The 22479-nt window shown below is 28.0% G+C and overlaps 2 protein-coding genes across 13 annotated transcripts in view; one reads left to right on the forward strand and one right to left on the reverse strand.

Annotated features, from left to right (window-relative positions):
- LOC145194041 (axonemal central pair apparatus protein HYDIN-like) overlaps positions 1 to 6386 on the reverse strand; it is a 55438-nt gene extending 49052 nt beyond the window's left edge. For all 10 annotated transcript variants that reach the window (XR_016445483.1, XR_016445484.1, XM_090068332.1 and 7 more), the window contains exons 1-8: positions 5939 to 6386; positions 5596 to 5721; positions 4275 to 4394; positions 4029 to 4163; positions 1230 to 1355; positions 503 to 576; positions 176 to 300; positions 1 to 48 (exon numbers count right to left, since the gene is read on the reverse strand). The exon at positions 1 to 48 is cut by the window's left edge and continues 61 nt beyond it. Coding sequence is in view for 8 of the 10 variants with exons in the window: in XM_090068332.1 (XP_089924458.1) it covers positions 1 to 48; positions 176 to 300; positions 503 to 576; positions 1230 to 1355; positions 4029 to 4163; positions 4275 to 4394; positions 5596 to 5721; positions 5939 to 6025 (841 nt within the window). In the remaining 2 variants the exon portion in view is untranslated. The remainder of the gene's footprint in view (positions 49 to 175; positions 301 to 502; positions 577 to 1229; positions 1356 to 4028; positions 4164 to 4274; positions 4395 to 5595; positions 5722 to 5938) is intronic.
- Positions 6387 to 13625: 7239 nt separating this feature from the next.
- On the forward strand, positions 13626 to 22477 carry LOC145193903 (ER degradation-enhancing alpha-mannosidase-like protein 2). 3 transcript variants are annotated; one of them, XM_090067833.1, is made up of 12 exons: positions 13626 to 14023; positions 14153 to 14263; positions 15946 to 15985; positions 18072 to 18177; positions 18265 to 18390; positions 19185 to 19322; positions 19931 to 20004; positions 20635 to 20776; positions 21010 to 21134; positions 21302 to 21446; positions 21525 to 21646; positions 21792 to 22477. In XM_090067833.1, the coding sequence occupies exons 1-12, from the start codon at positions 13938 to 13940 to the stop codon at positions 22176 to 22178; spliced, it is 1602 nt and encodes a 533-aa protein (XP_089923959.1). In that variant the 5' UTR covers positions 13626 to 13937; the 3' UTR covers positions 22179 to 22477. The 3 variants fall into 3 exon arrangements, 2 of the variants coding, with proteins under 2 accessions (XP_089923959.1, XP_079927568.2); XR_016445345.1 differs by having other exon boundaries at positions 13632 to 14023; positions 19931 to 20404; XM_080071442.2 differs by lacking the exon at positions 15946 to 15985 and having other exon boundaries at positions 13637 to 14023.
- The last annotated feature ends 2 nt before the right edge of the window (positions 22478 to 22479 follow it).

Genomic DNA, 22479 nt, shown 5'->3' on the forward strand with positions numbered 1-22479 from the left:
TGTTTATATCTTCAGCATCAGCAAACATATCAACATAAATCTCTTCTCCTGTAGATTTAAGCAACAATCAAGTCATGATTATTATTGGATTTATTTAGAAATTTAAAACATATGTTCATGTTTTATTATTAGTATAAATTAAATATTTACTACTTAAGTATTATAATCTAACTACCTGTGCCATAGCAAACCAACAATTGCTTATTAAAAGAACCATTAAAATGTGGTTTAACATAAGCTTGAATTTGAATACTCTGACTAACTTCTAGAATTCCTCTATCAGGTTGAAGAAAAAATGGCCTAAATAATATTTACATATAAAACTTTTAAACACTTGTAAGTAACACTGAAGTGTATGATGGTTTTGATTTTTATTTAGAAATAACACTAAAACACCTTTATAATGGATTTCAAATTCAATTGTTTATTTGCCAATCATTTTATAAGTAAGATAGACTTTATTGTTTAAAACTAATAGTATAAAAGAGACATTTCATCTTACTTATCAACAATAAGCTGAAACTTGGCTGTAGCATTTCCAATATTTCTAACAAGAAGTATTTTTGAAGTTTCGTACTAAATAAATGCAGAAATCATATAAACTTATTAAAATTTGTCATAAAAAATAAGCACAACAAACAAATGAAACATAATGTACATTAATAAAAATTATTTGTTGAATTATTAAGATAATACAAGTAAATATTATTTGGTCATTGAACAGTATAGAAAAGAGAATTAGTTGGGTAACACAAAACCATATGGGTCAAATTATATAGATAAAACTATTTAGATAATTTAGAACCAACCTAACTAATGAATCAAGTTCAAATCATTAAAGAGTTTTTAAGTATGTTGATATTAAATAAATTTTCATTTTCAGTGTTTTTATTCATTCTCTTATATTATTTTAGGTTGATATTTAATCTTTTATATTATGTTTCCTTTTTGTAAGTCTATTTTTATAAAACATGAAATGAAAGTATTGTATAAACAAATATCAAACGTGAAATAAAAGTGGTGTTAAAAGGTATTTAAAATTTAAAGTAAAAGTATCATTTAGATTCAAAATATATACCTCTGAAGGGAGATCATATAATCTATTATTATTTTGTATTTTATCTAATATTATTCCAATATTCCATTTGGACTTTGATTACTTTTTCTCTGTTGAAGCTGTTCTGAACCCAGAATATTATAAAGATAAAAAAGCATTTTAAAAATTTTACCTTAACAGGTACAACCCCAAAATGAATTTGATCAGGAAAATCTAGAATACCACGAGCACCAATTGCTTTTATTGGAATGAGAAACTTTTCACGTTCCGTAATGCAAATAACTTCATGAATATAGTCCTTAAAAAAATTTACAAAACTGTATTAGAAAGCTACATTTTAAAATTATAAATCAGTAATTATGAAAAAACTATATTGATAACAAACCACAGAACTTTGGTTCAATATTATCTAATATTGAATAGCTAATTTCAAAGCTCATTTTAATACAAACAAATAATTCAAAGGCAATTTTAAAAAAATGATATTCCCAATTAGTATTTATTTTGCAAGCATTTTATACTTAGTAATCAATTTTTTTAACTGCCTAATAAATGGTTATGATTTAAATAAAGATTAAGAGTTATTGAAATTTCAGGAACAATTTGGAGATATTTCAAGAATGACATGAAAAATATGAACATGAAAAAAAAAAAAAGAAGAGAAAAAGTGAAGAAGAATTGAATGATTAGTTTAAAAATTTTTACAATTGAAAATTGTTTAAAGGTCAATTCAAATACTTACTATTGGATTCAGTCATTTTTTACTGGAGGTGGCTATTTGTTATTGATGTTGCATATTATATTAGGAATACATTTTTACTTAGGTGATTTTTTTTTCTTAAGTGTAATTTCTTGCTTAGTTGTGATTATTTATTTGTGAAATTTTCAATTGGAGCCTGAATTTGAAAAAAAGTTTATTTTTTGAAAAACTAAAAAATGTTGCTCCTTTTACCATTTGGTTTTGCCAGAAATACAGTTAATTTTACTAAAGATAACATAGAATTTAACTAATAATCAAACATTAGTTATACAACCACACAATAATTACTGCTCTAGTACATTTTAGAAGTTAATTTATGGATAACAACTAAAGTCACTAAAAAGTAGTGACTTTAGGTGTTATCCATAAATTAAGTTCAGTTAATTCTTAGCACCATTTTGATAACATTTACAATAGATTAAATGTTATTTTAAAATAATTGAATTATTATTTGCATTAATTGTATTTGCACTAAAAATTTTTAAAAACCCTTAAAAAAGGTTGAAAGAAAGTAGGAAAAATCATCAAAAAATTATACCAAAATGACCCAAGTGAACACAAAATTACTAGAATAGTTTCAATATCAAAGTCAACAACTAAATTGTTAAATGTTTGAATCAACCAGTTCAGTACTCAGCAGAAGACAAATAATTTCTGAAAACCTTTGCTATTAAAACTACTGAAACATCATCAAAGGATTTCTTAATATTCAAACTGTTTAAAATGTTAAGAAAGTAAGTAGTTATCATAACTAAACTTTACAGAAAAAAACTATGACCAGTAAAACCAATAAAAATAAGTGATTTAATTATACTACAAGCCATGTAAACATTTCAAGAATACTTAAGTGAATTCTGGTAGCAATCAATGTTATTGAATGTAAATCTTCATTGTTTCACATAATTATAATATAACTAGTCTTCTTCTTTGAATAAAAAAGGGAACTTAAATATTTTAAAATTTTGAATCCTGCAACTTTGTTAAAGATATGTAAAAAAAAAAAAAAAAAAAAAAAAAAGATTAATATAATTTCTGGTACTCTGTAAAATTATATACACCCACAGCAAGATATTATCAATACAACTTACTTCTATTCTTTTTAAGCTTTTAAACTCCTTACAGAAAGAAGAATATTCTCACTTACATACAGTCAGTGAAAAAAGTTTTTGGTCATCTTGTTTTTGTTTTTTCATAAAAAGCCGCATTAATTACCTTTTTATCTATTTATTAAGTTCAAAAACGCAAATGAGTACTTTGTGCTAAGTTTAAGATTTAGAAATCAAAAATGATTACATAAAGATTTTAAATTTGTTGATTCAATTGTTTGAGGATACTTTTGTAGATATATTAATTTAGAAATTATAAAAATACTTTCCTATACCAGAAGGAGCAATACAGCTCATACTCTTCATGTTTATTGTTGCTATTTGACCTTTTGACTCAAGCACTGTGTCTGGCTTGAGTTACACTTTGACTTAGCATTTTAAATTTGCTTTCATTTGACAAATTTTAAGTCATCCAAGTAATAAAAGCCACTAGAACCAAACTCAAACTCTTAAAAGTCACTTGGTCCCACCTACAGACAACAAATCTTGGGTCATACAAGAGCATATATGAAATACTGGTTTAAAAGGCCAGCCGCACACTGTGTATGATGTTAAAATCTTGTACTGCTCTGTACATAGAAGATTACTTAAACATCTCATTTTTCATGAAAAACTTTATACTTACATTTCAAAACAATCCAAAAAATACATTTTAAAGTTACTTTCAAAAAAACCTTCCATTTAGATGACATGGAATCAAAAATTAAACTAGAACATGCATGAATAAATTTTGCTAATTTGTTAGCAAGAGATAAAGCTAATTTGTTAAATTGAAAAGAAGGCTTATCATGTAATTTTAACAAATTCAATAAAGTTGCATTTTCTTAAGTATGCAGCATTTTCTGATTGCTGAAAACTTAGATTGTTTCTACTTTAGCATTAGAAAGGAATGGTAAACTCATATAATAAAATAAAATTACCTAATTTGGTTATTTCAAGAGTAATAATGGAATAAATGTTAATCATACTACCTAGGATTATTTACATTTTCCTATGGTAAAGATTTTTGACCTGAACCTCAAGTAGCTTAATCATGTTATTAGAATTTTTAATTACAATGTTTTTTAAAAAAACTGAAACTAAACTACTTATTGAACAAAATTACCTTCTTTTCAAGAGGAGTAAATTTAATATAATAGACAATATCCATTCCTGGAGCCACTTTGTTACTCGCACCTGTCGGACTAACTATAGTGAAGTATGGTGAGTCTTCCTGAACAAGCTTGACAAAGCGAGCAACCTGATGATTGAACAAGATTTTTTTTTACTAGTATTTAGCATTTATAAAAGTAAAATCTATGCAAACCAATCAGAAGTGTGTGTTTAGTAAGAAGATAAACATATTCAAAACCTGATCTCTGTTTTGCAGCTGCAAGGGAATTTGATAAACATCATGAGCATTAAAGTTTTGAAAAACTACCACAAGTGGAAAGTGCTGGAAGAGAGGACAGTTCATTGGAACAGTGGATGGCTGAAAATATAAAACTATGTAACTTTAACAAACTTTACCTCTTTAAAAAAATTTATTGCTTTAAACTTGTTTTGCATTTTTCTAAAACTTTTTGATATTTTAGATTTAAAGGTCTGAATTATTGGAGATAGAAACTTATTTCAATTCTGTAAATTAAAATTGGAGAAAACAGTTGCATCATTTTTACCTGCAATGGCCATTTTAAAACTCAGTCTTTAATTTGATTTATCATTTATTCATAATCAGATTTTGGCTGTCTCAAATTTAAATAAGCTAATTGTAAATGATTGTAAATGATTAAAAGAACTATTTTGTTTTATGAACAAGTTTCCTTTTTAAAAATAAATCAACTTTAAACTGTGTTACTTAGGTTAGTTCTTATATAAGTCAAAATTTTCTTCATTTAATTTCTTAATGGCTGAAAACATGCCTAAAAAAATATTTAATGACAATACTTTGTTTGCAATCTATCACTCCAAAAGCATCTACTTTACCATTCATAAATACCTTAGACATATGAAAATGAGCATAAACTAGAAAACCCTTGTTAAAAACTTAAAAATTCTTTACTAAAAATTAGTAGATGAAGCAAAAAACTATGGAAAAAAATTATTAAAGAAAGAAAACTTTTTGTGTTCATATGTGGAGGACTGTTAGCATGAGATTCTTTTAAAATTTATTAGTAAAACCCTCAAAATCTTGTAAATAAAAATTGCATGCAATAAAATATTAAAATTTATATCAAAGTAATTTTAAAAACATTTTATATCTGATCTTTTCAGGATTCTTGTTAAAATTTTTATAAAGCTTAACAATCTAGGTGATAAGTGCATTAATACTTCAGAAAAAAAAAAGCTGCACAATGAACAGTATGATTAGAGCCAAAGAAAAAAATAAATTTTATCATTGTCATTTTTTTAAACTTTTGTTATTGAATTTACACAATCTGCTTTCTTGAGACAATCGCATCAGGCAAAAAAAAATGTTTTGTATGTACCTTTAGATATCTGGCTTTAAAAGTGTAAAACATAGATAAATATAAATGCTCAACATACTAAGGAAAGATTTTTAACACCTAATTTTGTAAAAAATTTAATAAAAAAATCAACTTATACATACATACAATGCATTTTTTTTTTGTTGAATAAAACAGTTGCTTTTTGAACAAAACCATAAATTTTTATTCAAAAATAAAAAAAACCTTTTGCAGTGTTACTTCTGAGTAATCAAGAAGCTCGATAATTTCTGGCATTTTTATCTCACAAGTTTTCTTCCAAAGCTCATAAGTGGATAATTTCATTTCAGCCATAAATGCAGATGGAGATAACTGCAATAGTAGTAAAAAAAAAGTCAACAAAAAAATTACTTTTGAAATAGGCATAAAAAAATTTTAAACAGCCAAAAATATTTATACCCGTAAATTAAAAGTATATCTCTGGGAACATTTAACATTTTTTTGGCTAGCTCAATCTTGATAAATGAGATACATAAATATTATAGTATTGATAGAGAAAAAATAGGGGAGAGAAGAAAAAAAAACTCACCCTATTATTCAAAGAGTTTGCTTTAGAGCGTTTCAAATATTTATTTACATGTATGCTACCCTTTGAGTTTACTTTAAAAGGAGGCATGGCATTAGTACGTAATATATATAGACGATAAATTCGACAATATTCTACAGTATAAAAGAGCTTCTCTCTTCGCTTTTGCTAGATTCCTCATTAATATACTGATTGCTCTTTTTTAAGTTATGTTAACACGGATTCATTTTCGATTTGAAAAGCATAGTTACGGGATAAACAGAGGATTTTGCTTGATAGCAAACGAGCGCATACAAATAAATGTAATCGTCAAAAAAAAAAGGAAACGCAAAAAGTTGTGGTTAATATCTTGTGAAACATAAAATGTCGTTAAATATAAAATATAGTTCAATATGAAATATAGAAAATAGCTAAAAATATGTAACTAAAGTTAATCAGAAACTTGGTTAATAAATTTTTGTAAAACCTAGTTGAAAATTAGTGAACGACGTTAAAAATGTATTGTTAAATTTTTAATATCTGTTTATAAATTCAACTAGTCGATTGAAGAGAGTGTGCGTCATTGTTTCTAATGCAATCTTATGATTGTTTCTACTTAGAGTAGATTGGGGTATTAAGAGCATCTAGGTAATATGAGCATACGCGTTTTATATTTTGCATTCAATGAAATTCCAGAAGTTGGTTGTTTATGTAATGATTTTTATGTAGTAGTTGCATTTAGTAGTCTTTTTAGTTTACAGCGCTAGGAATTATTAGCGGGTGCCTTCTAATTAAAACGCATATAAATAATTTGGTTTTTTAAAATATTTTCGATACACATGAAAAGATTTGCGTCGCTTAACTTTTATGTTGAAGTTGTTCTTTTTGCATTTTCTTATTTAAAAAAAAAAAAGTTTATTTGCTAAACCTATGTGGACTTATCAAGTGAGAACATTTTACGCTCAATCTATTTAATCATACCATTTCCGGGTAAAACAAGCACTTAATATGAGCATGATCCTGGATTTTATCTTGAAACTCCCTAGCTTGTCGCCTTAAGGCCTGTTTTTCAAAGTGCGCTCCTATCCCAAGAAATAATGAATCAAAATTTCCAAGAGCGAAATAGTCCTTGGAAAATCTGAAGAAAGCAGTTGATGATGTATTAAAATTTGGAAGAAGTTAGAAGTATGCGGTAGAATTATCTGGAATGCCAAGACAGACATTGAAACGTTACCAAGATAAAGTTAAAAATAGGGCTGATTTAGATAAAAGTCTTGGTCGACCATGTCACATCTTTAATCCATTCAAAAGTGGATTTTCAGTTTGTCATACTCCTGGCAAGGTTGTTGCTCAGAGAGGAAAGAGTTCAGCAGGAGCAATAAAAAATCTTGAAAAGGCAAAATAGTTACAGTATTATGTTGTGTGAGTGCTGAAGGACCATATGTACCTCCCATGATGATTTTTACCTGTGCATGCATGAAACCATCTTTTATAGATCAAGCACCCCAAGGAGCGCTTGGTGTTGCAACAAAAAAAAGGTTAGATAAACAAAGAACTCTATTATACCTGGTTTGACCATTTCTTGCAATTTATACAACCATCAATTGCAATACACCAACTTTACTAATATTAGATGGTTATGACAGCCATGTAAAAAATGTAAAAGTAATATTAAAAGCACCTAAAAATGTGATCATATCAGGCCTTCCAAGTCATTGTACCCATAAATTCTAGCCTCTAGATATCTCATTTTTAAATCACTAAAATCACGATACAATTCAGTTTATACAGATATGACATTGCCAATACCCTGGTAGACCAGTAACTGAGGCTAAATTTGGAAATCTTTTTAGCACTGCTTATGGTAAGGCTGCTTTGGTGAGTAAAGCTGAAAGTGGATTCTGTAAATCAGGAATTCATCCTTATAATCATCACATCTTCACAAATGAATATTATATAGCAGCTATAGTGACTAATCAAGAACTGAACACTTCTAAAAGTGCCCCTATTGTGGAGCACACAATAGGGGCACTGTTAGAAGCGTTCTTCTGTTGAATGATCAAAGAAAATAATGATAAAGATCAAACATTTTGCATGATATTTGAAATTTTGTACACCAATTTCGAAGTACTACAGAACTAATCCAGTCATTACAAGAGTTGGTACTGCAAAACATGTACTAGAAAGCTTAAACTGAGAAGTGTTCTTATGTGTTGCAGCTGCAAACAAAATGTTACTTTTAGCATTTATATGTATATAAAAAGACTTGTTTTATTAAACAAGTAAATATTATAAAACATGTGATGTTGTTATACTATTTTTATTTTGTGTTATGTTAACAAGCATTTTATGTTACTATGTTATGATAAACATAATATTTTATGTGACTAAACAAGTAATCAGAAGTCTTTTTTTGTTGTTGTATTGTAACTACAAACTAAATATTACTTTTAACATTTATGTCTAGAAAAAGATCATGTTAATTTATTAGATATTAAAATTAATGCTTGGTCATTTTACCTTAGATACTCCTCCATTAAATGTATTGTTTTGGATTGTTATTTTTGGGTAATTTAACATTTTTCATATACTAACTTGAAGTGCTTATATTATCAAGTGGTCTAGGTAATATGAGCACTTGCTGTTTTTTAAAAACATCTCTATATTTAAAAAAATATTTCTGGTACCTACAAATGAAGGTGGATTATGAATAGTGACCCACTAAGATTGTTTATAATCAAAAACTTTAGGTTCAGCATAATAGTTTTTTAAAAAGTTCCCATTTTCGCTTAAGGTGCTCATAATACCCTAATCTACATTATAATTTTTGTGTGTGGGGGGGGGGGGGGGAGGGGGGACATATTGCAACATTGAAATGACAGTAATATTCTAAACCTCCCTTCCCTTCCCCTAATTAACCAATTTTTAAATTGTTTTGTCAACCCTGTTTTAATTGCATTTGTAAGTTAGAATCTTAGTTTTATCTCAGTGTATATATATATGTAGCACGAATACCAGATTTACAATAAATATCTACCTAGATTTTATATCTATAGGTACGTGTGTAAAATTTTCAAACCATTTATTTATTCAAGTTTTGTATATGGTTCGAAAGAGCTCTGAATTTGTAATAAAATGGTGAAAACTTTATGAAAAAAGAATCATTACAAAAAAGTTATGCTCATTTAAGTAACATTATTTTTATGAAGCATTTCTTAAGAAAAATGCAACTTTCGTATAAAACTCGCGTTCGGCTAACGGCAGCTTTGTAATAGAATCATTGTTAATTTGCGCATGATTTTGCATAGTGAAATGTGCAAAACGATTAAAAAACGTAACAAAAAAGTTTCGAGTTAAAGAAACAAAGTATTTTTAATGATTAAATTGTAATAGCAAAATTTATAATAAAATTTTATAAAACATGCATAAAAAAATATCGCGTTTTTTTGCAATATTTCCAATAATTATATATATATATATATATATTTATGGAGGTGATCTTTAAATACATTAAAAGCCTCAGCATTTTCGCCTTATTTTTATCGTTACTAATGAATTTCAATGAAAGGTAAATATATAAATAACAGTTCTAATAAAATATATCATTATAATGAATAAAAAAAACAAATATACTGAATTCTCTACTGTCAAAAACCGCCCCTCCCCCTAACACTATGCAACGGAAGTGGAAATACATACCTCCACTGCGTGGAACAATAGGGTATGTGGTCATGAATACTTTTTGATGAAATTTGGCAGGGACATAGAAAATAGATCTATACAGTTGCCTGTAAAATTTTAAATATGTACCAACATGCCTTCAATATTAATGCACCTCCGGAACAGAAACGAAATTTTAAAACCGAATGAAAATCACTGGTAACTGTAAAAAAAACAACAGAATTTATAACAAAAAGTAACAGTAACAATAGCAGAAACAGTTTTATAAAGTGTAACAGTCACAGTAACGCTAAAAGAGGTGGAAATGGTACCTCCACTGGGTCGAAAAATACGGTATGTGGTCATGAATATTTTTTGATGAAATTTGGCAGGCACATAGAAAATAAATCTATACAGTTGACTGAAAAATTTCAAATATGTACCAACATGCCTTCAATATCAATGCAGTGCCAGAACAGGAACACAATTTTAATTAGCAATAAAAAAAACTGAAAAATTTATTACACGTAAAAAAAACCATAACTTCAACATAAAACATTCTACTTTTTTAATAAAGTCTAAGCTGATAAAAATTCTAAAAAAAAAGACAAATAAATACATCATTACCACACCGACTTCGAGCACGCTGTGAAGAAAAGGTCACAGTTTTTGTCTTTAAAATCGGTGCCGTAAAAACCCAGATACGCACGTACCTAATATCTAAGAACTAATTTTAAAATGAAAGTAGTAATAGATTGTCTTGTTATATATCGTCTGGTTTTGTCTAGCTGAAATTTGTTTTGTTTTGACTCGTCTCGGTATGTCTTGCAACATTTATTCAAAAATCACTTTTGTCCCTTTTCGTCTTGTTTTATATTCCGATACGAGATGCAGACGCTTATTAGCAAGGAACCGCCTGTAGAAACAAGATGCGTGACGTCTTCTTATTTTAGAGTTATAAAAGAAACGTTAGAGAGCAAGTGAAAGAAAAAAATAGTTTTATGAATTTGCGGTCACTTACAGTGCCATATTCTGGGGTTGATCCTTAAAAAATCAAGAATTTTGTCCTATGTTAGTAACTACTCCAAAATTTAGCGTAAAGTTTCATCTGGCCAAACTACGCTATTCTCAACGTGCTCTTCTAAAAGAATTCCAAAAATGCTGTAGGCATAGTTTACCCAGTTATGAACTCTATGCGCAAAGATAAAAATAATATCTTTAGACATCTGCGAACAGAGGTGTTGTGTCAAATTAATTGTGACCTTCTTAAAAATAAAAGAATTGAGCTTTAAAAATATTTTAACTAACATTTACTTCTTTTACATAGGTTGAATACAAATAATGTGTTTATTATTCTTACTTGTATTAGGCAGTCAGCTTCAATTGCAATAAAAAAATACTTCTTGTCTGTTGTTTTCAGTTCTTCAACCAAGCGAACCAAAAGTAATGGTTCTGGCCAGACAGAAACCGGAGAAAGAAATTATTAGCTGATAATCAAAACCTGATGCTGCGCAGCTTCTCATTAATAAAAGCTTTATTTTGAGCAACTTTTCCCTGGAACAACAAACAAAATGTGACATAACAAGTGGGATGAAATTGCCAAACACCTAACTGTCAATGGAACATCTCTTTTCTGGCTTCCAGCTATTTTTCCCATACCGAAAGGGGAAATCTTAAAAGAGAAGTAACAGAATTTCAGGAAAAGTTTGATATCAGGCAGTAAAGGCAAAGTTTATTTCACGTAAAGTCAAAATTTTCTCTATAAATTGTTTAACAAAGCATTTAAAACTTTCTCTTTAAATTGTATAACAAAGTATTTAAAATTTTGTGAAATTTACTTAGGTTTTGTTATCTATGAAAACTCATCGGAGAAAAAAAACTAAAGCTAACTTCAAATTGAGTAAAGTCTGAATTTATATTAATACTTGTTATGTGCTTGGTGCTTGGTGTTAATTTATATTGATACTTGTTATGCTTGGTGCTTGGTGCTTGGTGCTGGGATTTTGGCATTAGAAATTTGTTGTAACTTTATTAAATCAACTTCAAGTTTAGGTGTCACTTTCGACCAAATAGAAAACAACATTCTCAATATTGCTTATTGTGATTTAGCAATAATTGCAGCTGGAAATGCACCTAATATGATCATTGATTAAAAAACACTGTCTCTGCCACCAACTTCAATAAACTCAGGGAAGTTTCCGTAAGTATTTCCTTATGACAGATGTAGAAGTAAAATAGTTAGTTAAAATCTTCAACTTTGACATAGTTGGTTGACCATAAAAGACTAAAAATTTTTCAATGTAGCAACGTTCATCCATAACAAGCAACGTAACCTAAAATATTTCTGGTAGTCTGATTGCTTTAATTATACACATAAGCCCTGAATGCTAGCCAACTTTTAAGTATGTTTTAATAATATTGTATGTTGTGGAACCATGATAAAAATATTATTTTATGTTATTCGGCTTTTATCAAATATAAAGTCAAACACATACGAAGCAAGATTTAAAACTTAAATAATTTACATAATTAATTTAAAAAGTTAAACGAACTTTTTAAATTAATTATGTAAATTATCTTCGTCTTCGTTCAAATTAAAAATATAACATCTGGCTTATATTGGGGCTTGCTTATTTACTTTTTAAAAAAAGAGAACAAGAAAACCATAATTGGGATAAGTGTGGTCCCGTACTATAAAAAAATAGCGAAAAATTGGTTGTATTGATCTTCCTGTTTTCTGTTGGTAATTCAAATCATATTTTAACATCAGGAGCACCAATTTAAGCTGTAGATTAAGCCATGGCGGCAGATGTCACCAATATGGGCATGTCAAAAATCACTTAAACAAATGGTTTGAATTTTTAAATTTGATAAGGTTTAACATACCAGTATTTTGATTATAGAAATGTCTAGAATAGGCGTGCTTATGATTGATCAATCTTTTTTTCTTGTCAATTTTTATTGCTGTCAGATCTTTAAAAAAAAAACACCAACAATTGATTCAAGCTATAGCTATAACTAAGACTATCACTAAGGCTATGACTCTGTGGTTAAAGCTACAGCTATGGTTAGAAATAAATCTTATAAAGATGTGGTTACAGTTAGCTAAATAATAGCCTAGACTAAAATTCTAGCCGCAGTTAAGAAGATGACAGCTGCATTTAAAAATAGTAAAGTTGATGGACGAAAATGGTTGATGCGCCAGGCAAGAGAATGGTTGATGTACGGAGCAGGTAAGTATCTCCAAGATACTTTACCTACTACGTAGTGTATTCTTGATCTAATGCTCGATGAAAAAAGACAAAAAGTAGCTGCTCCAGGTTCATCCTAGACGTGAGTTTAAAGATGCTGTAATGCACTTATAAAGTAAAAACCAAAGTTTTGCAGAGAAATAGAGGGTAATAATTTGGAGTATCTTCCGTCAGGCAGTAAACCTTTTTACATGTGAGAACAAGAGCAACTGCCATTTCGCTAGGTCAGAATTATTTTGTTCTATCTCCAAGTTTTAATGTTGGGAGAAAGTTTTTGATTTTTTCTAAAAGTAAAAATTGTTTAAAGTTTTAGCTTTTATTTTTAAAGAAATAAGAATTTATGCTTTAAATAACTTGTTTAAGCAAATTATTTAGAAAAAATAAATAAATAAATAATACGTATTTTAAAAGTTATTATTACTAACTAAAATTAATAACTCATTTTCTCCCAACTTTTAAAATTGGTGATAGAACCAAATAATTCTAACCTCGCGATTTGGCTGTACGCTTATCTACCATTGGTGAGGTTCTTAATATACAAAGTTCTAATAAACAAAAATACTCTACCAATTTATTGAACATCTCAATTTTAAAAAATATAGTTTGCAAAAGTTTATGTGGAGCCTCACAAATTTTAAACCCAAATTTTAAACCCAAATTTCAAAGCCATTTTTAAACCTAAAAGTTCCGGATTCCCGTAAAAAAACCGGTTTGAAATTGGTTTCTAAAATTCGGAACACCTTTTCTTCACGTCCGAATACCCGGTCTTTCTATATTTTGAAAACCAAACGTCGCTCCGTGCTTAATTTTCAAAATATAGAAAATGCACTTCAAGGCGCACTTTCGAACATGATTCCGTTCTGAACCTTCCACATGATTCCTTACCATTTTTATTCCACGTTTCTTTTGGTCAAAAAATACTTTAACGTGACTTCTTCCAAATGATTCCGAATATGGTTAAAATTGAGATAGCAAAAGTTAATGTTTTGAAACGCTTTTATAGGTCCTGTCGAATTTTTTTAACCTCAGACACGATTTGCTCTGAACTTTAGGACGACGTACCGCTTAAACAAAAATTTTCTCTACACTAACAATTTAACACTGTTAAAATTATGATTTACAAATTCTATTTCTTTATACTGCTGTTTTTTTCTCCGGTATGGTGTTGGATGAGCAAAAAAGACATGAATTATTACAAGTAACTTACTTTATGTCGTTTTTTATTATATGGTATAAAATATGCACACTGTTATTGAGCTTTCTAATATATGTATACTGTTTCAAATAGCTGCAATGGAGTTTTTTTGTTAGAATTATTCAATTTTAGAGAAAAAGCACAGCAAATGTTTTATCATGGGTATAATAGTTACTTACAAAATGCATACCCTTATGATGAATTAAAACCCTTATCATGCTCAGGACAGGATACATGGGGAAGGTGGGTATAAATATTTCTTAGATATGCATTTTATATATTACATATATATTTATATATTGTAGATATGCATTATGTTTACTATATCTTATATACATACATACATATATATATATATATATATATATATATATATATATATATATATATATATATATATATATATATATATATATATATATATATATATATCTGTGTGTGTGTGTGTTCCTTTTACATTTTTAACAAAATATAACAAATACAGTAAGTTATTAATAGTATAACGCCATATTGGTTAAGGTCAAAAGCTTGAGGACTTTAGAAATTTATGTGCCCTCTTGGCTACTCTCTTTAACAGAGCAGAAAAATGTTTCATCTTCCTATTCCAAGCTTAACACACTTAAACTTTTATTTGAAGAAACTACTAACAGTGGTTTAGGTAGGAACCTCTAAATATGTTGAGTAATTTCATACAAAATGAAATGGAAGTTTGATTTTAAAAAATATTTTACAGAAAATTTAAAAGTTTAAAATAAAGTTATGTTAAATAATATTAAATTGTCATTTTTCCATTACCTTCAATATCATATTTTTCCATTACCTTCAATATCATATTTCTTAACATCTTTCCTGTTAATGTTGTGAAAATATCTTCAGCTTTCTTTATATTTGAATTGAGATATTAGTAAGAAATCGCAAATTAAGAAAAGACTTTGAAAAATTTGAAAATACAATTGAGTTACATCAATTTGAGTTGCATTCAATTGGAACTTTAAAATACCAGTATACCATACCAATATACCATACCAATATTATAAAACAAGCTTGTATTTTTATTTATATTAGACATTAAAAATGGTTCATTGTCTGCATTGTCAAATTTTTTTAACTCCAGACATGATTCGGTCTGAACTTTAGGACAACGAATTCTTAGAAACAGCAAAGTGCTGAGGTATACTTGGTCAACATACATGATCAAGAATTCAACTTCACACATTTTTTTTGTAAAGGAAAAAAAGTAGCTTGAGGTTTCTTTTCTCCCTAATTTCTTCACTAACTGTAACTTACTTTTCTTTATCTTATAGGATAGAGGAAAATTTAAAGAGTCATTAAATATCTGTTAATATCTCTTAAAGCTAGGACTAAAGTTACTTGGATTAGCAAGCTTCTGATATCTTATATTTACTTTTCTAGTCTGTATCAGAAATGAAAACCATTTAAAGACTACAGGGAATATGTGTGTTATATACATTTTAAAAAATACTGTTGTCATTTAAAAATTACTAAATAAATTGCCAAACAAATGGCAGTAAAATATTTGCCTTGTTAGATGATACTCCTTGTATGTTTTTTGAAATCAGCATTTTTAGCTTTGGTGATCATTCTAAAATTGTGCAATTCCTTAAAAAGCTACATACCAAAAAAAAATTTTTTTATTGAGATCAGTATATGATGTAACTGTATGTTATAGGTCAAATATATAAATGTAAAAGTGATAATAAGTTTAAATAAATATTCCTTTTTGAAAATGTTATGTACTTAGCTTATAATATTAAACTCAAAAATTTTGTAAATGAGGGGAATAAGTTGCTTATAATATTATTTACAGTTATTTTTAATTGTTTTTTGTTTTGTTTTGTTTTGTTTTTTTTATATATTTTTTCTGAATTAAAAGTCATAATATTCTATTAAAATATTTGTTATAGTTATTCTTTAACCCTCATTGATGCTTTAGACACATTGTTGGTAAGTTATTTTCATCTTTGAGAACAAAATTAAGAATTTTTTTTAAAGTTTGAGATAATATCTTGAGCAATGTGGGATATTTTTCAATAGGGTGCATCAAAAAATCATAAGTTCTAAAAAAAAAAAAGTTACTTTTAATACAGAAATGTGTAATTTTTTTCCAGTCACTAAACATAAGTGCAAATGCTGCATAATTTTACTTAATATTTGTCAGTGTCATTCACTATATTACATGAAATATGAAAAAAAGAGAAGTTTTTCTAGTTTTACCTTTATAGTTTCTAGGACTTAAAATTTGATGAGAAATCTGCAGCTCTACCAGCCATTTATATTGTTAGCAGATTTCTGAACATTTGAACAACCTTTTTCAACAGCTCCTAAAGGTTTCAAAAATCTCAAATAAATGGGTTTTATAAGAAATACTTCTTTTATCCCATGATATAAAGTGAAAAAAAGCTTGTATAACTATGTGTTTGAACACAAAGTTGTACAAGTTTTTATAAATGACTGAAGTGAAGCAAGTACACTTACACTAAAGTGCTTATAAATAGCAGACAGTGATGAGTTAAAAGCATTAAATAGAACAGCAGATTTGTAAATATTTTGTAGGGGAAAAAATTGCAGAAAATTATACGGAGTAACAGGTTTAACCAAAAATACTAGCATTAGTAACTAGGACTCCAAGTTCATATAAACTTTATGGAGAATGGTGGAGTATTTTACTTTAATTGCCTATACAGTTAAACAAAAGTTCTTGGATTGCTATTATATCAGTTCAGAGTAGGCATAAATATCTTGCAATGTAATAGCTGACCTGTTATGTAAATTACTTTCATTTTGAATTGTGTTAAAAATATTTTGATGTTTAACAAAGCAGTCCTAAAAACATGATTTGATTGCAGCACATTTAATGGTTCAAAAACAGGTAGGAGAAATACTTGTTTTGCTTTTTGTCATTTTTGCTGAAAAGTCTATCCTGTTCCATGTACTCAATGTTCTGGAAATTGAAACTTCTGATTCCAATCTAAGATTGTATTGAAAACACTTTGATTACAGGTATAATATATATGCACTAATGCACTACATCACAAAGTTTTTCACGAATCAATATTCTTCAGCATACCACTTCTGAAATTTTTAGCACTGGCTGAGAATTGGTTAAACTATGTCAATTTTTAAGTGACAGGTACAAATCTTATTGGTTTGTGACTTTTAGCTTAAAATTTGAGCAGCAAAACTATTACCATATCAGTTAACAAAAAATTAACTCAACATCAACTAACAAATATAGAAGTTTCCCTAAATTTCTAAAATCAATTTTGTATCAACAAATACTGATTTTATCAGATTTGATTTTATCAACATTCTTAGTAACAATTGCACTGAGCTTTGTAAAACTCAGATCAGATTGTCAAGAGTGGGATCATCAGAGATCAAATTATCAGAGTCGTTTGATGAAAAAGAGTCGTTTGATGAAAAGTTCTTAAAAGAACCATTTTTGCATTCTTCAAAATTTTGCTAATTAGAAATGAAATACTCTAAAAATAAAAGTACAAGGAAGAAGATGTTTAACAATCAGGACAACATCAGTCAACAGCTAAAAAGCTTAATTGCACTCAACAATACATCTCTAGTGATTTAAAGAAGATTAACATTTTTTTTTGTTAGAAACAGAGATCATTAAACAATTTTAATTCATCAATAAAATCTATAAGAAATCATGACAAAAACAAAATTCCTTTTGTATTAAAAACCCCATTTCGTGGCTAATGTTCTATTCGTAAAGTTCATTAATTTTTGTTAAAATCTTTTATTTATTAAAAGATTTTATTTGTACAAAATAAAATTTACAAAAAAATTTAAAATCTGTCATGTTCTTTCGGTCAAGTACTATTTTCTTCCAGTTTCTGAGAAGAAAAGTTAAGAAATAGTATTTAAATGATTTTTACGAAACATGTACATATTAATATACATATACATTCAAAAATCTATCTAATAATAGATTTGTTGATCCTGAAATTAACTTTCTACTTTTCCAAGGATTTTCCATAGGGGTTTAATGCATCTTATCGTCTTTTTTTAATAGATTATGGGAAATAAGACAGAATTTAAGCGTGTTGCTGAGCTGCTTGTAGACACAATTACATTTGAAGATGATATAAATGTCTCAGTATTTGAAACAAATATTAGAGGTAAAAGGTTGTTCAATTTTGAAGAAAAGTTTTTTTTTAGCAAGAATATTTTTAAAATGAATAAAATAATAACATTTTCTGTTTTAGTTGTTGGCGGATTACTGTCAGCACATCTTCTTTCTTATAAATCTGGCATTGAACTTGAGCAAGGCTATCCTTGTGAGGGACCTTTACTTAGATTGGCTGTTCAAGCTGCAGAAAAACTATTACCTGGTAGCAACAAAAAGTTATTTTTTGTTTTTGAAAATATTTTCTTTAAAAATAAAGTAACATAAAATTTTTAAAGTTTGGATAATTTTTTTCTCTTGATCTTCCAAGGTACAACAAATTTAAAAAGTTGTACTTCTTCAGAGTGTTGTGAAATACAGAGAGATGCATTCAAAAATTTTTGTATCTGGTCTTAAAAAATCAAAATGTGGCTCAAATAGTTTTTCGAAAAAGTTAGCAAGTTTTTATCTTATCTCTACAACTATGACATGGATATGTAAATATAATAAATGTAAACAATTAATTAGAATAAAAAGAATAAATTGCAGGATGAAAATAGCTATTTTAGACATTCAACTATTATGTAAGCCAGATAGAATTGTTGAGCATCTGAGGATTTCCAATTATTGATAGAAAACTAATTTTTTTTTTTTATATAAGTATTTAGTGTGCTAAAGTTTACTTAAAAATTCTAACCTAGGACAAATCAAAAGAAAGATTTTAGAATGTCCACCCATTTCTTTCATTGCAAAAGTATCAAATATGAATCTAAAAAATATAAATATTTTCTTTTTACCTCCAATGTGAAGTTCTTACTTATATCTCTTTTATTAGTCTAAAAAAAAAAAGTAAAAGTGCTAAGAAAGTTCTTATATCTCTTTTACATGTCTTAAAAAAAAGTAAAAGTGCTAAGGAAGTTCTTGTAAAAAATAAGCCAACCCAATATCATATTTGTTTTACCGGCAAATATTTATTCTTTATTTAAATTGTTTTAAATTTGTTTTATTTTATTTATGCAGCTTTTGTTACCAATACAAGTATGCCTTATGGGACAGTTAATTTTGATCATGGTGTCCCTGAAGGTGAAACCCCAATAACTTGTACAGCCAGTGTTGGGACCTTTATCTTAGAGTTTGGATCTTTATCATATCTTACTGGTAAGATTTTTAACATGAATTTTTTGTTGCGCTAAGTAATCTACTATTGACAGTTTCAAAGACTAATTATGTTATGAATAAACCTTTTTAAGATTTGTAATGTATTCATTATGCTATTAGAATACTAACTGTTTTTATGTGTCAATAATTAATTCAGACTTGACTAAGTACTTCAAATTTCACTTTCGATAATTCACCAACTAGAATGTACAAAGCACAATAACAATTTTAAGGAAGTATTTTATCAAAGTTTTCATTGCTTTTCAGGTTATGCACTTATTTAAAGTTCTAGAAAAATATTTGCTACAAAAAGCACTTTACTTACAAGTCATATTCACTCTAAAAGCCTTTTTTCTGCAGGTTTTTTAGAAAGCCTCCAAAAAAGGCTTCCTATTTTTAAAATCTTGTCTTCATGTGAATATTGTAAGAAGAAAAAATTGCTTATAAAATCAGTATCTTGGTTTCCATATTGCCAGTACTGTCAGTATTAATTTATAGAGGAGAAATACAAGTAAAAAAGATCCGAATCACATAAGTGAAATTCTAAACATAGCTAAATAAAATACCAGCTGGATCATTTTAATAATTACTATATTTTGATATTTTAGGAGATAATCGCTTTATTAATGCAGCAACAGATGCATTGGAAGCTTTATGGAAAAAAAGATCCAAAATTGGTCTGGTAAGATATGATTGTGTTTTAGCAAATATTTTATTAGCTTCATTGTTGTAACTTACAAGTACTTAGGTTTTATTCCTTTTTTTATATTATTCAAAAAAAGATTTTTATAAAGGTACTTTGGTACTTTCTTTCAGTTTTCTATATAACTCTTTTTTCATTTTTACTTTTTTTACCCAACTTCTTGGTTTTTCATAAAATTTTTTTTTTTTTTGTATTCATTTTGATTACCTTTTTTTTTTATATTAATGGCTTACTTTTTGTATGTGTATTATTAAAAGATCATATAATCCTCTTCTGGTTGGCTTTTTCTTCTTACTGTTTTAATCAGGTATCTGATTGTTGAGGTCACATTTACCATTTTTGCGTTAAGACTTATTGTAGTTTACCATAAACAGAAGAGGTATTAATTGCATGTACTGTTACAATTGTGGGCTTGGTGCTCTTTTTTTTTTTTTTTTACTTCTCTACTTATTTTATTTTTTACATGTTCTAAGACAACTTGGTTGACAAAATCAATTGATTCAAAAAAAATATTACTTTTCCATATTTCATCAATACAAGCAACCTTCATTCCTCATAGAGACATACTAAGTTCTAAGTCTGCAATCTTTGGATATTTTCTCTTAAAAGGTTGGCAACCATATTAATGTTCAAACTGGAGAATGGACAGCAGTAGATTCTGGTATTGGCGCAGGTGTGGATTCTTACTTCGAATATTTAGTGAAAGGTAGTGCTCTCTTTTCAAATCCTCGATTAATGGAAATGTATCAAGGTAAAAATGTTTTGTGTGTTTATTGAAAGAAATATTTTGAGACGATTTAATGTAATATATGCAGTTTTAAAAATTCAAGAAACTCAGAATATCTCAATATTTTTTATGAAAAGCGCGGGGCTAATTCTTTTGTTATTTTTTAAATTTCATTCTTTGTTATTTCTGCACCTATTATTATTATGCTATAAGAAGGTTTTTTTACATTCAATGTGCTTATGTTTTAAATTTTATAGAGTTGAGTGCAAGTATTAAAAAGCGTTTAAAATACAATGACTGGTATTTGTGGGTTAATATGGATAGTGGCAAAGTCACTCTACCCATATTTCAGTCTTTAGAAGCTTTTTGGCCTGGGGTTCAAGTAACAACTTTTTTTTTGTTTTGAAACATTTAAAAGCTTAATACTTTTTTTAAAAAAAGAAAACCTTATAAAGACAATAGACAAATGTTTATTGTTGGATATTTCAGTGTCGTTTTAGGTAGTAATAAGTTTATATTTTTATTAAAACGTGTAACTTGATGGTTTAGGTACTTGCAGGAAAAATTGGCGAAGCTTCAAGAACTTTTTTTAATTATTATCAGATTTGGCGACAGTTCGGTGCAACTCCAGAATTCTATGAACTTGGTACTAGTAAAGCTTATGCTAAAAGGGAAGGCTATCCTTTAAGACCAGGTAATGATAATAAGGAGGGTTACAATCATGATGATGAGAGGATGCTTAACTATATACAATGATTGTTTTACTTTGTAGAACTAATTGAGAGCGCTGTATACTTATATCAAGCCACCAAAGACCCATTTTTCTTGGACGTTGGACGTGATATAATAGAATCAATCGAACTACTTAGTAAAAAGCCATGTGGCTATGCTACAGTAAGTTTTTTGGCTTGATTTTAGAATAAATATTCTCTATTGCTTAGCATATTGGCTGTAATTGCGAAGGTTATTATCTTGCAATATTTTTTGTTGAAATTTTATTATTGAACTTATCTTTTGTTAATAAATATTTTTAAAACAGATAAAAAATGTTAATACCCACGAGTTGGATGATCGAATGGAGTCGTTTTTCCTCGCAGAGACAACAAAGTATTTGTATCTGCTCTTCGACGAAGATAATTTTATTCACAGATATAGTGATAACGAAGACCCTATAACTGAACATACTCACAATAAGTGTTTCTTGGGAAGTTCAGGATATATATTTAACACTGAAGCACACCCTATAGACTTGGCCGGTATTCAGTGTTGCAAACATAAGCACACAAACAGCTCTTATTTATTGAATGCTTTATCCAAAAAATTTGCTTGCAAGCGGAGACCATTTCACCAAAAATTGTTCGGCCTAGGTATTTACGTTGAAGATGACGCTAGCCTTTTTCATAGTTACCCAGATGTTACTACATAGGGCCTTTAAATACTTTTGGGTCGTATGAGTTTGTTTTTGTGTAACTATGAGTTATCTCAGATGGTTTGTTCAAACTTTAGAAAGATTTATTTTTTAGGCAGCTGTTATTAGTATAAAATGCATCATAGGAAATTCAAATTGTAAACGTTTTTCTATTGGTAATATTTTATTAAGAAAGGTCATATTTACATATTTCAGACCATGAGTAACAATTTATATTCTGAAATATGTAAATATCTGAGCACTTTTCATATCAATTTGTTATCATGTTTTTAATAATGAACACTTGATCTAACTAATT

This window comes from Hydra viridissima, unplaced genomic scaffold (genome assembly GCF_058129835.1).
Source record: "Hydra viridissima isolate aposymbiotic clone 2 unplaced genomic scaffold, HvirCarnegie_v1 scaffold_12, whole genome shotgun sequence".
Taxonomy (NCBI): domain Eukaryota; kingdom Metazoa; phylum Cnidaria; class Hydrozoa; order Anthoathecata; family Hydridae; genus Hydra; species Hydra viridissima.